General features: G+C 37.2%; 1 protein-coding gene across 4 annotated transcripts in view; it reads left to right on the top strand.

The window, feature by feature from the left end:
• Window positions 1-16130, top strand: part of KPNB1 (karyopherin subunit beta 1) — a 94557-nt gene that overhangs the window by 26126 nt on the left and 52301 nt on the right. For all 4 annotated transcript variants that reach the window (XR_009155057.1, XR_009155056.1, XM_058182856.1 and 1 more), the window contains exons 9-15: window positions 1216-1317; window positions 2773-2997; window positions 9779-9970; window positions 10648-10778; window positions 14561-14708; window positions 15203-15274; window positions 15891-16035. Coding sequence is in view for 2 of the 4 variants with exons in the window: in XM_058182856.1 (XP_058038839.1) it covers window positions 1216-1317; window positions 2773-2997; window positions 9779-9970; window positions 10648-10778; window positions 14561-14708; window positions 15203-15274; window positions 15891-16035 (1015 nt within the window). In the remaining 2 variants the exon portion in view is untranslated. The remainder of the gene's footprint in view (window positions 1-1215; window positions 1318-2772; window positions 2998-9778; window positions 9971-10647; window positions 10779-14560; window positions 14709-15202; window positions 15275-15890; window positions 16036-16130) is intronic.

Here is a 16130-nt window from a genome sequence, read left to right as displayed (position 1 = left end):
AACCTGTACTTCATATAGGGTTTAGTAAAAATAATTTAGGTTTCAAACAAGAATAGCATTGCCTGTTCATAAACGTACATGCTGATATTCTTCAACCACATACCTTTTTTAATATTGGTGCCAGTATTTCTTTTACATGAATGTGTTGAACAACTAAGAAGACAACATACATTGTTGTCTTATTCTCTTATTATTCAGTTTGAACCATTGCAAAGTGTTCCATTTGTTCTTGAGCATGCGTTATTTCCATCATATACCTGGCTTGTTACATTTAAACTTAGACTTTCAACTACGTTTTCATGTAAAATATTCATAATTCAAGCCTATTGACCATATTTAATTCTATTCTTTAATGCATTGCTATAACTCCTAAATAAATCTACCATATCATTATCATTCCCAAATGTAAAATTGAGTCTGTAGCGGCTTGAGTGGGTTGCAATGGGTTCCAATTCAATCCAAGCAAGACGGAGTGGCTTTGGATATTTTGTTTGACTGGGAAAAGTTTCTTCCATCTTTGGTATGGATAGGGAAGCTTTGTTCTAGAGATTCAGTGCATAATTTGGGATCCCCCTTGGACTTGGGTTTGAAGAGCAGGTTACAGCTATGTCTAGGAGGGCCTTTGCATATCTCAGAGATGTGCGTCAGTTGCGCCCATTTTTGTACGGGGCTTTGCTAATAGTCACTTATGTCCTCTTTACCTCTCATTTGATTATTGCAATGCACTCTACATGGGACTACTCATGAAGAGCATTCAGAAGTTTCTTTAAAAAGTCCAGTCCATCATGCCTTGATTCTGTTGTCTCCAAGTCTTTAGAATTCATGTGCCTTTAAGCTTTCTCGAACAAGCCTGTAGTTTTCAAACCAGACTCCTCCTTCAAATCTATTTATCTAACAAATTACGTAAATCTGTAAATCTAACAAATTAGATTCCAATCATCTGATTGCAAGTCTGATTAAAACTGAAACATGCTTAAAAAAACAAAAGGAAAGGATGGAGACTTGATCCTCCAGATACTGCTACCAAAAATTGTAACTGTTGAGATTCTTCTTCCCATGGTCATTTGCATAAATATATGTTAGCAAACCTTTCAGTATCATGTTACTTTCAAGAGATTTTCAAAGAAAAGCGTACATATCTCAGTTCAGATAGGGAAGGGGCTCAAATACATGTTTAATTGAAATTAAGACATTTGTATTATTATTTTTTTGCAGGCAGCAGAACAAGGACGGCCTCCAGAGCATACTAGTAAATTCTATGCCAAGGGTGCTCTCCAGTATCTAGTCCCAATTCTGACACAAACATTGACAAAACAGGTAAGTAATATATATGTTGGCACCATTCTCCAATGTACAGGTCATCCTTGGGATCAGCAATTATGTTGCTTAGTGATGCATCATCAAGTATATATAATATACCTACATACATATACACACAAATGTGTGTGTATGCATATATACATACACACACACACACACACATGCGCGCGTGCACACACACATAAACATTCACACATGTATATACACACACCATAACAACAGATGTACAGCCTCCCTTCTATTGTTGTTGTTAAGACATGTGATTGCTTCTTCATTGACGCTGCCTGTTGGAAGCTGGTTGTGAAGACTGCATATGTTAACCACATGACTGCGAGATACTGCAAAGTTATAAATACTTGCCAGCTATGAAGCACCTGAATTTCAATCACGTGATTCCAGGAAAACTGCAACAGTCATAGGAGATTGACTTAGTTGTAAAATTACTTTTTCAGTGTTGTTGTAACTTTGGTCACTAAACGGTCATTAACCAAAGTACTATCTGTAGTTTCAGGGCCTATAGTTTTCATCAGCTTGGTATCCTGCAAGCTATATTGAAATTCATCTCCTAGTATATTTTATTGTTTGATCTGGTTTTACAGATAGGTAGTTAAAATCTTGGCAGACATCAGTTGGGGAGGACTGGCATAATAATTATTGTGAAAAAATTAAGAAGAAGCCTAAAGTGTCCTGGTCTGCAGAAAGAAACCTGTGTGTTCTAATTTCAGATAGTTTTTGGTTTAATCTATAACTATTATACACAAAGATTATGAAATACTTGTGGTAATCCTGTAGATTGCTTTCATTAATAAATTGGTGATACATCATAATAAGAATTATGCACTTCTGATTTATGAATGAATGCAATCTCTTAACTCATAGCCATATAGTATTCCAAAATTATTGCATACTGCCCATTGTTCAGTTGGAGATAGATGCTTGCAGAAATACTCTGACCTGAACAGAGCTAAAAGGTATTTCCTATTGCCCTTCTTGCTTCTCTTTTAAATTATTTTTTTATCAGTCTCTATAATTTAAAAAAAGAATTATTTTGACAACCTATACCAATTTGATAGTACTATGGCCATCATGGCTACACTGAAGCCTAGCTGTTGATACTAAAAATACAATTCAGTTAACCTTGCGCCAAATTATATTCATCTCCATAGTATCACTCTTATCACTTTGCTTTTAAAGGAATCATTCAGTTATCTACCTGTCATTAAGATCACTATCTTATTACTGAGTTTTTGGCAAATGTTGGGATGGTGTTCAAAATCAGACAAATTTTTCCTAATTTCCCAAATTGGGAACTATTGAATTGTTATGAGATTGTCAAATATTTTGCAAAAATCAGTGTTTCTACCTGAAATCTAATCAGATTTATTATAAAATGATTTTAGATATTTAAAATATAATCCTGAATACCATTTCTTCCCATTTTTCTCCACTTAGGATGAGAATGATGATGATGATGACTGGAACCCTTGTAAAGCAGCTGGGGTCTGCTTGATGCTTCTGGCAACCTGTTGTGAGGATGACATTGTACCTCATGTTTTGCCCTTCATTAAAGAACACATAAAAAATATTGACTGGCGATACCGAGATGCTGCTGTCATGGCATTTGGATGCATTTTAGAAGGTCCAGAACCAAACCAGCTAAAACCTCTTGTCATTCAGGTGAGAGAGGCTTGTGCTAAACATATGAATCCATTTCTTTCAAAATGAAGGCTTGCAAACTAGATAACTGGTTTGTAAATATATTAATTATGTGTCTCTTTGACTAAAAAATACTTCATAATATTGTGAGAATAGTAGGTTCATGAGGAAAATAGCAAGGACAGGTATGTGCTTGACATGTTGAATTGACTCTAAAGTCAAAATGAATTATCTTAAATGTACTATACATTTGATTTGTTGTCATTATTTTGATCAAATGAGTATGTGCCACAATCATAATACTGTTGGTGCAACCATTGTTTGGTACAAAAGGCCTGAAAACCTTGCAGCATAATATATTGCTCTGGTACTACAAAGTTACAGGAGCCTCTCAGAAAGGCGCCATTCCATTTTCCTCCCAGAAAAGGACACCATGACAAGAAAAGACAACTATTATAATCACATTCTGCTTTAATTGCTTATAATCGGAGAAGTGATTGGGTTTCTGCTTTCTGCAGTGGTTTGAGGAGTAAGTGATGGGGAGATAGTCTATCCCATTTCTTGCAAAGCACCATATTTGAAGAGCATATTTTTATTAGCTGAAATATTGGCAAATCATATCAGATTCTGATACACTTTATAAAAATAAATACAGAACAACTTACTTATATAATTCTTACATATTCTGTATTAGTATTGTATTGGTCTTGTTTCATTCTGAGAACTGCCAATGGAGGGACACCTTTCTAGCAGACAAAGCAAAAGATTCAGAAATAGTGCAAAGCAATTTCGGTGCAGTATAGATGATCTATATTTTTCCTGTACTTTTGTAATATATACTACAGTAATTAAAAACAGCCTATACACCTTTCCCCTAGATCGGGTGTCAGCAACCCACGGCTCCAGAGCTGCGGCTCTTTGGGCCCTCTTGTGCAGCTCCCTGTCCTATTAATGGCTGGCCCTGCCCCTTGTCCTCCCCTCCCAGTCACTACTCACCTGGCCTTGGATATCCAAGATATAGAGAGAGGGAGGGGGGAAAAGAGAGCTACAGAGAGAAGGGGAGAGAGACAGAGATACAGAGAGGGGGGAAAAGAGAGCTACAGAGAGAAGGGGAGAGAGACAGAGATACAGAGAGGGGAGGAGAAAAAAAAAAGGTTTTTGTGGTTCCTGGTGTTTTTTAACAACAGCTCCTCTGTCCTAATGACCACCTTGGTAAGTGTGGCTGGGTAGTCATGACTGGGTGGGGTGAGTGAGGTAGAGTTGGCCACGTCCACCCAGGTTGGGCTCCCGGTGTTTTTTTCTGTGGGAAACGGGTTCAAATGGCTCTTTTGAGTGTTTAAGGTTGCAGACCCCTGCCCTAGATCCTATAATTTAAACTGAAAGAGATTGGCACATCAGACTTACTTTATAGTTGCTTTCAGTTGATTTTGTGCCTATTTCAAGGGATTAGTGATTGCCTTTAAAATACTATATTGCCTTGCATTGAATCAAAGATATGAAAACAGCCATTTCCAGTTGTGATCCAGTTTGTGTCCTGAGATTTGTGAAAAAGATTTCTTTTTTAATTTTGTTTAAATCAAGTGAGAACATTTAAAAAAATGCAAAGACTTGGTATCTGTAAGTGGACAAAGAAATTGCAAAAGTTATATAATTAGCACTCAGTACATCGATGCTGACAAATTAACCATAAAAAAGAAAATAACTTGGTTTTTATCAATAAGCAGTAAGGTTTTTAGAGATCTTTTTGAAGAGTGTCAGAGTTTCCACCATTTTGTTTTTTAAAGTTTGCACTTAAAAAAAAAGAACTAAAACATTTCAGATAAATATTTAATTTCTAACTTCTTTATCGTACTCTGATGTACATTTGTATTTCTGATTTCAGTTCCACTCTTTTTCCCTTTAAAAAACATACTCTAAAAACTTTAAAAATATACTTTAAGCATTTAGCTTAAATTTGTCTAATTGCATTGCCTCATTTAGATCCATTCACAGTAATGAAAAACCAACCAATCCTTGCATTTTCTATAAAGCAAAGGAAAGCTGAAGACTTTCAGTTTCTCTTAATAACTGCTTCGCTTAACAACCAAGTCCTAACTGCAGTTGCTAAATAAAAAGCACTACAGTATGTAATATATTTATTTGTTTGTTTATTTATTTATTTTGTCACAACAATATATGTAGGTATCATACAAAAAAGATTATATAGTATATAAACACATATATGAGTAAATATAAGGAGGTATAAGCATATATATAGGAAGAAGAAAAGAAAAACAATAGGACAGGAATGATAGGCACGTTTGTGCACTTATGCATGCCCCTTATGATCCTCTTAGGAATGGGGTGAGGTCAATAGTAGAAAGTATATAATATATTTATTTATTTTATTTATTTATTCGAATTTTTATACCGCCCTATCTCCCGAAGGACTCAGGGCGGTGTACAGCCAAATAAAAACAAGAATAATACAAATAAAAACAACAATTAAAAAACTTATTAATTAGGCCGAAATTAAAATATCACTAAAATAGTATAAAACCCCATTAAAACTAAATTTAAAACTAAAAACCCTAGGCTAGCCCTGCGCAAATAAATAGATGTGTCTTAAGCTCGCGGCGGAAGGTTCGGAGGTCGGGAAGTTGACGCAGCCCTGGGGGAAGCTCGTTCCAAAGGGTGTGAGCCCCCACAGAGAAAGCCCTTCCTCTGTGTCGCCAGTTGGCACTGCCTGGCGGACGGCACCCTAAGGAGTCCCTCTCTGTGAGAGCGTACGGGTTGGTGGGAGGCAATCGGTGGCAGTAGGCAGTCCCGTAAGTAACCCGGCCCTATGCCATGGAGCGCTTTAAAGATAGTAACCAAAACCTTGAAGCGCACCCGAAAGACCACAGGTAGCCAGTGCAGTCTGCGCAGGATAGGTGTAACTAATCTATCACCCGCGCAGCTGCATTCTGAACCAACTGCAGCCTCCGGATGCCCTTCAAGGGGAGCCCCATGTAGAGAGCGTTGCAGTAATCCAAGCGGATGTCACGAGCGCATGAGTGACCGTGCATACGGCATCCCGGTCTAGGAAGGGGCGCAACTGGCGGACCAGGCGGACCTGGTAAAAAGCTCTCCTGGAGACGGCTGTCAAATGATCTTCAATAGACAGCCGTCCATCCAGGAGAACGCCCAAGTTGCGCACCCTTTCCATTGGGGCCAATAACTCGCTCCCAACAGTCAGCTGTGGGTGCATCCACAGCCACTCCGTCTTGGAGGGATTGAGCTTGAGCCTGTTTCTCCCCATCCAGACCCGTACGGCTTCCAGACACCGGGTCAGCACTTCGATAGCTTCGTTGGGGTGGCCCGGGGTGGAAAAGTACAGCTGAGTGTCATCCACGTACAGATGGTACCTCATCCCAAAGCCACTGATGATCTCACCCAGCGGCTTTATATAGATGTTGAACAGGAGGGGCGAGAGAATCGACCCCTATGGCACCCCACAAGTGAGGTGCCTCAGGGCCGACCTCTGTCCCCCTGCCAACACCGTCTGCGACCGATCGGAGAGATAGGAGGAGAACCACCGATAAACGGTGCCTCCCACTCCCAATCCCTCCAATCGGTGCAGCAGGATACCATGGTTGATGGTATCAAAAGCCGCTGAGAGGTCTAATAGGACCAGGGCAGAGGAATAACCCCTATCCCTGGCCCTCCAGAGATCATCAACCAACGCGATCAAAGATGTCTCCATGCTATATCCGGGTCGAAAGCCGGACTGGAACGGGTCTAAATAGACAGTTTCATCCAGGTACCGGGGGAGTTGACATGCCACCACACTCTCTACAACCTTCGCCACAAAGCGAAGGTTGGAGACCGGACGATAATTACCTAAAACAGCCGGGTCCAGGGAAGACTTCTTGAGGAGGGGGTCTCACTACCGCCTCTTTCAAGACAGCAGGGATGACCCCTTTCAACAATGAAGCATTTATAATCCCCCGGAGCCAGCCTCGTGTCACTTCCTGTGTGGCCAGCACCAACCAGGAGGGGCACGGGTCCAGTAAACATGTGGTGGCATTCAACCTCCCCAGTAACCTGTCTATGTCCTCGGGAGCCACAGGATCAAATTCATCCCAAACAGTCTCAACAAGACGTGTCTCCGACATCTCACCTGGATCCACCCAACTTTGATCCAAACCATCCCGAAGCTGAGCGATTTTATCGTATAGATAACCACTAAACTCCTGCAACGGATCATCCCGCATCCCCTGTTGAAGAAGGGAGCGGGTCACCCGAAACAGGGCAGCCGGGCGGTTATCTGCCGACGCAACGAGGGAGGAGACGTAAAAACACCTTGCTTCCCTCAGTGCCACTAGGTAGGTCCTACTAAAGGACCTAACTAGTGTCCGATCAGCTTCTGAACAGCTAGATCTCCAGGCACTCCCTAGGCGTCTTCTCCGGTGTTTCATCTCCCTTATGGTATATAAGTATATATGTGTGTGTGTGTGTGTGTGTGTGTGTGTGTGTGTGTGTGTGTGTGTATATATATGTAATTTCATATATGTATACATACACTGTGCACAATTATTAGGCAAGTTGTATTTAGAGGATTAAATTAATTATTGAACAACTACAGTGCTCTTGGTCAGTTCAAATCTTAATAAACCTCAAACTGAATATTTAGGTAAAAAGTAAAAGTGATTTGGCTTTCTTAGGAGAATATCTATGAGTACACAATTATTGGACAACTGTTAGTGTGCAGAAATATTATGCAACTAAATGAAAAATTTCCTATCTCGTTTATTTGCATCTGTTAAAATGAGAATAATAAACAAACAACTCAAAATATACAAATAAACATTTCATTTAAAAAAATGACCAATATAGCCACCCTTCTTTTCAATAACACTCATAAGCCTTCCATTCATGGAATCTTGTCAGTTTCTTGATCTGTCGATAATCAAATTTTTGTGCAGCAGCAACATTGCCTCCCAGGCAATGTTCAGAGAGATATACTGTTTTCTTTCACCTTAAGTCTCCTGTTTAAGAAGGGTCCACAAGTTCTCAATAGGGTTTATGTCGGGTGAGGAAGGGGGCAATGTCATTATTCTCTCATCTTTAATACCTTTACTGGCTAGCCACCCAGTGGAGTACTTTGATGGAGCATTGTCCTGCATAAAAATCATGGTCTTTCTGAAAGATGCAGACTTTTTTCTGAACCACTACTTGATGAAAGTGTCTTCTAAAAACTGGCAGTAAGTTTGGGAGTTGATTTTGAGTTCTTCAATCTGAAAAGGTCCAACTAGCTCATCTTTAATACCAGCCCATTCAGTACCTCATCTCACTTTGCTGGCATCTGAGTTGAAGTGGAGCTCTGTGCCCATTATTGATCCAGCCATGGGCCCATCCATCTGGTCTGTCAAGTCACTCTCATATGTCCATAAAAGCTTTGAAAAATCTGTCTTCGGATATTTTTGGTCCAGTCTTGCCGATTCAACGTATGTGTCTTGTTCAGTGGTGGTTGGGTTTCAGCCTTCCTTACCTTGGCCATGTCTCTGAGTACTAAATACCTTATACTTCTGGGCACTCCAGGTAGGTTGCAGTTCTGGAATATGACAGCACTGGGGGATAATGGGTTCCTGGTAGTTCACGTTTGATTCCACTCATAATCTTTGGCAGTTAATGTGCATCTTTTTTTCTCAACATGTTTTTTGTGACCCTGTTGACTATTTGCAACAAAAAGTTTGATGGTTCTGTGATCTTAGCAATTTCAAGAATGCTGCATCCTTCTGAAAGACTTTACAATTTTTGACTTTTCAGAGTCGGTTAGATCTCTCTTTTAGCTCATTTTGCCTAAGGAAAAAAAGCTGCCTAATAATTATACTCACCTTGATATAGGGTATTAATCCCTTTAGGCCACACACTCATTACATAAATACACATCACCTGATATGCTTATATCCACTAAGTATTCAAGTTTATACAGCTTGGAGGTGGAAAATATGCATAAAAACGATATTGTCAAAATACTCACTTGCCTAATAATTGTGCACACAGTGTATACGTATATATAGAAGTAATAACTTCAGGTTGGCTGGCACATTGGTAGTCCTCTCTGCTGTTTAACTTTCAACCTTCTTTATCCTTGTTTTTACTATCTCCTTTTCTTAAGGTATATTTCATATGGTTTTTAGGATATTATGTTTTTAACTGTATCCTGCCCATAAAGTCTCTGTGTAAATTGGACAAATATATAAATGTCCATAACATATAGTATGATTTTTTTCTCTCTTCTAAGCTTTCATGTTTAATATGTCCAGCATCTTCCCTCCCTACTTGTATTCTGCCATAGACATGCTTTCATTTTGCTCAGTTATTAATAACTAATCCCAGTCCCTGGGCATTAGTTGCTAATATTGTTGGTGGTTTATTGTTTATTGTTTAAGATTCATTAAATACTCTGCTAGTTTTATTGTGCATACGATTTGCTAAATTGGCTCAAGTTTGCTTGTTCAATATTTGAATACTGAATATTTCATGGCAAGCCATTGAACTTGAAATCTCTGTGAGATTTCAGCTATAATATTATTATCTAATAGTTTATTATTATTATTATTATTAGATAATATTATTATCTAATAGTAACTCCTATTAGAGTAGTCTATGCTTCCATATGGGCTTAATTGGTAAGAATATATTTTACAACTTGCCTGGCCTGAGATCTAACTGAAGAGCTGAAGGAGAGGAAACAGTTGGAAATACAAGGATTTTGAAAACTACTTTAGACGTGAAAAGTCTAACACAGATTGACAATGGACCATTTTTCTCCTAGGCTATGCCTACTCTTATAGAGTTAATGAAGGACCCCAGCGTTGTAGTCAGAGATACAACCGCCTGGACTGTGGGTCGGATCTGTGAGCTGTTACCTGAGGCAGCCATAAATGATATTTATCTTGCTCCATTGCTGCAATGTCTAATTGAAGGCTTGAGTGCAGAGCCAAGAGTGGCCTCCAATGTATGCTGGGTGAGTGAGAATTCTTATTCTGAATAAACATTTGAGTGCTGGATAAATTTGAAAAAGAAGGCTTGTTGGTTTGAATCTGCCCTTGCTCTGTACAGGTAGTAATCCTTGATTTATGACCACAATTGGGATCAGAATTTCTATCACTAAACAATGCAATTAAGTATTTATGATCTTTTTTTCCCCATGGTTGTTAAGCAAATCATTGTAGTCATTAAGCAAATTTGGCTTTCCCATTTATTTTGCTTGTCAGAAGCCCTCTGGGAAGGTTGTATATAATGATCATGTGACCTCAGAATAGTGCAACTACCATAAATATATTCTGGTTGCCAAGTGTGTAAATTTTTATCGTTTGACCATGAGGCATACTACAATAGTCATAAGCTACTTTTTTCAGCATCATCATAACTTCAAATGGTTGTTATTTGAATGGTCATAAGTTGAGAATACTATGTATAAAGATGCAGATAAAACAGTGGTGCTAAGGCAAAAATGGTGATTGGGCCTATTGTTTGATTTCTTAATTATCAAATAATGGAGCAGGAAGATGTTAAAGAAAGATGCAAGGTTAGAGTCAACATTAAGAAATTAATTTCTTAGGTTGAAAACAGTAACGTACCAAAATAGGAAACTTCTGAAAATTGTCAACTTCTAAATTACTGACACCTAATATCTTTCAGGCTTTCTCTAGTTTGGCAGAAGCTGCTTATGAAGCTGCTGATGTAACTGACGATCAAGAAGAGCCTGCAACATACTGCTTATCCTCATCCTTTGAATTAATTGTTCAAAAACTTTTAGAGACCACAGACAGGTAACTTAAACTTTATCCATTCGACCATGTCTCTGACCAGTGAACTTCAGGAAATACTCAAGAGTTTCATTTTATAAAATCTCAACAACTTCTGAAGGGTAAGGTTATTACTAGGTTGATTTTGTAATTATTGGGAATTCTTTACATGTACTATAATTCCACAAAATTGCAGAAAAGCTACAGACATGCAGCTTTTGGCACAAGCCATAATGTGTATGAATAATATCCACTAAAACAATACAGTAGAGATAAAGAATTCTGGAATTTACTTGGAAATTCTAAGCCATTAACAAAAGAAGCAGCGCAAATTATATATAAGAGAAAATAGGAAAAAACCAAGCAAGTTTATTTAACACACACAATTTACTTAGGTTGCAGGATTATGATCCTGTTTTGATAGAATATAGAACGGACAGAATTTCTTCCTCCAGATCAAGCATATGGAACAATAAAATATAAGCAGATTGAAAAGATCTGCATTTAATCACTTGACTAAATTTTGCAACAAATCTAGCTGATTTTTCACAAAATTTCACAACAAAATGGAGCATTGAGCTATGTAATATTAAAACAATTCAGCACGTTTTAAGCAAGCTTTCTATCTTCTTTTATCTCCTTTTATATTTCAGTTTAAAATATTGTCTATATCTAAAAATGATCTATCATATAATTTGTCCTTTTTTTTTATTATGAACTCCAGTGACTACCTCAGGTTAAAACTGGGAGAGCAGTTTAGAATAAAATAAGTAGTAGGCTTTTTATTTTGCCTAGATTTCATGGTTTTTTTCCAAAATCAAAAATAAAGCCTTAAGACTTCATTGGTTTCTCCCCACCCTCTCTACCTTTCAGTAATATGCATCAAAGCACTTAAAGTTTCTGACTGAGCTTTGGTTTTGTGGGGGAAAAGGATGTATATGCTGTTGAATCTAGGGTATGACCTGTGGTGGAAGGTTTTAGAACTCATTTACAAAATACCAGGACAGTTTTAAAAAAACTACCATATCGATCCCTTCAACAATGTAGAATTATTTAAATCTCTATTGAATAGATATCTTATGTAAATTACTTGACCTAATTAAACTATTTATTTGCTTGACATATTTCCTGACTTACTATGTTCATGCTCTGGTCAGGAGAATTTTGTTTTATTACTACTTAATGCTTACAGATTGTAAATTTATACATACCTGGTTATTGCAACAAGAACTAACTTTCTATAAGCTAACAGCCCTTGGAGAATACTCTTATTTCATCACTATTAGACATTTTGCAAGCAATTCTGCAATGTTTATAGATAAACTTTTTTTACATAATTTAATGTGATTTTATTATTCTAATTCAGTGCTAGCTTTCAAGTTTTTTCAAATGCAATTACTGTACAAGTAGCCTACACCTACGAAATTTTTCTTCAGCATTCAAACTTACGACAGTAGTAAGAAAATAACTTTTACCCTAACCTTCACAATGTCCTTCGATCACCATTAAAGTAAGCATGTCTGTCCTGTGCTTGGTTCATGATTATATAAGGTGCTCACTTAGCAATCTGCGCAATCCTCACTTAACAGTGGCAACTGAAACTGCCATAACTGCTCTATTAAGCAACACATTGCACTTTATGATCATCTCACTTAATAATGGCAATTTCTGTCAAAATCCAAGGACTACCTGTACTGTTAATTGTTTAGCTGTAGATTATTATTCATATTCTAGATCTAATCTTAACACCCAGTGTCTTATAAAGTATTGAACTACTATGTTGGGTGTGTGATTAGACTTCCATGTAGCAGTTAGTTTGAATACATTGGAATGCTGTAGCATAAAATTCATCACTCTGAAACAATAGGCACAAATTTCTTGTGTCCGCCGAACAAAAAATTGGACTTTTTGCAAATGTCTATGGAGATTCTTAGTCATCCAGATCATGGTTGTCCCAAAGATGCTTTTTCAAGCGGCAACTAGACTTTTTTGTTTTTCTTTGAAGACATTTTGTTTCTCATCCAATTCTCAGCTCTGACTGGAAGGTGGGGAATGGAAGGATTTATATTTAGGGACAGCTGGTCATTTGCATTTTTTTAGAGAGTCATTGAGGCCACTTGGGGGTTTGTCTGTGTCCTCTGGATCACTTGAATAGTGCAAATGGATGTGGAGCCTTCTTGGAACTTTGAAAGGACTATGTTGTGGAGCTGTGCTTTTTGTAGGAAGTTTTCTGCCCCGTGCCTCTTCACTGTTGAACACAGGGGCAGGCTGTAAGGGGTGTGTCTGTGTTGTCTACATCTCAAACTGAAGTGCAAATGGTTCCTTGTAGTCTGCAATTTTTCTGGAATTCTCTTCATATTCCTGCACTATTTGAAGGGTATTCATCCCAAAGTCCTAAATGTCTATGGAGATTATCTGTCATCAAGGTTAATCGTTGTCCACAGTGCTTCAGTGACCCTGAGGACACAGACAAATCCACATGTTTCCTCAGCGACTTTCTAAAAGAATGCAAATGACCAGCTGTCCGCAAGTAATATAAATCCTTCCATTTGCCACCATCCAGTCAGAGCTGAAGAAGCTTCTTGAATAAAAACAAAGTACAGTTGCCTCTTTAAAAAGCACCTTTGAGACTTTTTCTAAAGTTTTCTTAAATAGCGATATCCACTCCCCCTATGTGATTTAAAATCAGTTCAATATATTTTATTCCATAATGACCAAATAAATATCAAGAGACATGGGAAATGCAATGCTTTGATGAGACCCAGGTTTGGAAGGATGACTTTTTTTCTAATGGCATGATAATGAAATAGAAGTGATTCTGAACAAAAAAAACCAAAAAACCATTTTGTTCTGAGGTGAAATTAAATAGCCCATTCAGTACATTCTGGTAGAACATTTTGTGTGATTTGTGTTCCAATAGAACCTAACCAAAATATTCTTGACTGTTTTGTCATTTACATATAATACAATAAATAAACAATTAGCACACACACACACACACACACACACACCAGTTTTCATCATGGGATCCCAAAACTAGTGGAACTGCAATCAGTACTATCTGTGTTTGATCTATAGAAAATTGACTTAGGGGTATCTTTTGAAACATATTAAAAATTAAAATAGTAAATAGCAGTTAAGACTAGTTTTTATAATCTGCCTGTTCAAGTCATAATAGACTTGAGCTAACAAAAGAGCAAAATACTTAGTTCTGTATATTTCACAGACAACCCAAAATGATCTTATACAATAATTGTAAAAATGCATGTACATGTGCAGTGTGCATTTTATATCTGTTAATCTTCCTGAAGAAAAATTATTCAGTGACAATATTGCATTATGATCCATCGATTAACTTTCTCGTACCAAAGAAGTTACAAGTAGTGTTTATGTCACAGAAAGCAGTACTTATCTTTTTTGTGGTTGGCCATCTTGAATTATGTATAATGTGCTATCGTGGCCTCAGAACCAGCATAGCATTTAATGACTGCCCCAATAGCAAATGAACTAATGACTGTCCCAGTAGCATAGACAGATACTAGGATTTGTGTTGGGCCACTACTAGAAGTTGAGAGTGATGGAAACATCTTGCCCCTATTCACTCCTAATGACAGGTTTTTAAAAACACACATTTTTCCCCTCTCTCTCCTCCAGCCTTAATCCCACCCCCCAAAACCAAATGGAATATTTTACCCTGCCTTCCATTGATGTACTACTTCAATAGATAGCCTTTTGGATAGTTCATTGGCATTTCATTGTGTCTGTACTAATGTACTCTTGCAATACCTGTTTCTATTTTGTTTTAGACCTGATGGACATCAGAACAACTTAAGGAGTGCTGCATATGAAGCTCTGATGGAAATTGTGAAAAATAGCGCCAAAGACTGTTATCCTGCTGTTCAGAAGACAACTTTAGTTATCATGGAACGGCTCCAACAAGTGCTCCAAATGGAGGTTAGTTTGGATGCCTGAAAAATGTGATAGTATTAGCCCAAATGGGTGATTTCTAGAACAGGAGAGCTTAACTTGAGGAGTTGTATATTTTATATTTTGTTTCATGGATGTTTTGCATGCTTTCTATGATTCGTGTGAAAACAATTGACTGAGTCAAGATTGAAATTAAAATATTGATTTTTGAAGATATTTGTGGGTTAAGGATTGGATGAGAGACAATATTACGCATACTGGGGTTTTCCATTGCGTGGAATTCCATCGCCTATGATCTGGTGATCACCGTTAGATTCTAATTAAACTGCAAGTTTTTAAATCTCTTAGTTTGAAAGCTGGCCAATGAATATCCTCATTCAAATGCACACTTATGGTTAGAATTTGTTCTGGCTGTAAGTCTCATTATTCCCAATCAACTAAATTTTAAATATATGTCATATCTTCATAGAGATAAAAGTTTTAAAGAACATATCAAATACTAAACTTTATTTTATCTCCAGTCTCATATCCAGAGCACAAGTGACAGAATCCAGTTTAATGATCTTCAGTCTTTACTTTGTGCTACATTGCAGGTAAAAACTTAACATTTATTACCTGATTGTAAAGGTATTTACAGCTCTACACTCTAAAGCATTCAGTATAAGAACTATAAGTAATATTTAGAAAACAAATCTGTATTGAACTTTTTACAGATTAAAGGCCCTATTGGTTCAAATTTTATTTTTTCTTTGCAATTTGTGAAAATCAATAGTACATAGAAAAAGAAAGTAATACATTGGTGCATTGTTAAAGCAAGAATTAATTTGGATATATATCTCTCACCAATTGGTCCCAGAACTAGTATGTCAAAGAAAGAGGTGGAACTCTTCACCACTTTAGCAAGAAAAGTTATGAACTATTGCGCAGGTAAATTCAGCCTTTAGCAGATGCTCAGCTAAAGTTAACTATCATTGTTCCATTGGATTTTGGTAGTTATTAAGAACTTAATACCTATGTCTAGACTAAATGAGCATCTATAGGAGAATATCCAGGTAAGAGATAGTTATTACTAAATAATTGCTTATAGTTTTTTCCAGTTGCACAATTCATACCTATTCACAAGATAAGACAAAAACGTAATTAAAAGTGAAGTGGGGGGAATAGAAAAAAACTTCCAGATAAATTTTCATTTTAACTTTCATTAAACAGAATGTCCTTCGCAAAGTCCAGCATCAGGATGCTTTGCAGATTTCAGATGTGGTGATGGCATCCCTTCTGAGAATGTTCCAAAGTACAGCAGGATCAGGAGGTGTCCAAGAGGATGCCCTCATGGCTGTTAGTACTCTGGTTGAAGGTAAATTATTATTATTATTATTATTATTATTATTATTATTATTATTATTATTATTATTATTATTATTATTATTATTAATTAGATTTTTATACCAC

Source organism: Ahaetulla prasina, chromosome 4, assembly GCF_028640845.1.
Source record: "Ahaetulla prasina isolate Xishuangbanna chromosome 4, ASM2864084v1, whole genome shotgun sequence".
NCBI classification, from domain to species: Eukaryota; Metazoa; Chordata; class Lepidosauria; order Squamata; family Colubridae; genus Ahaetulla; species Ahaetulla prasina.
Note: the sequence above shows the minus strand (reverse complement) of the source record. Positions and strands in the feature narration are given on the sequence as shown.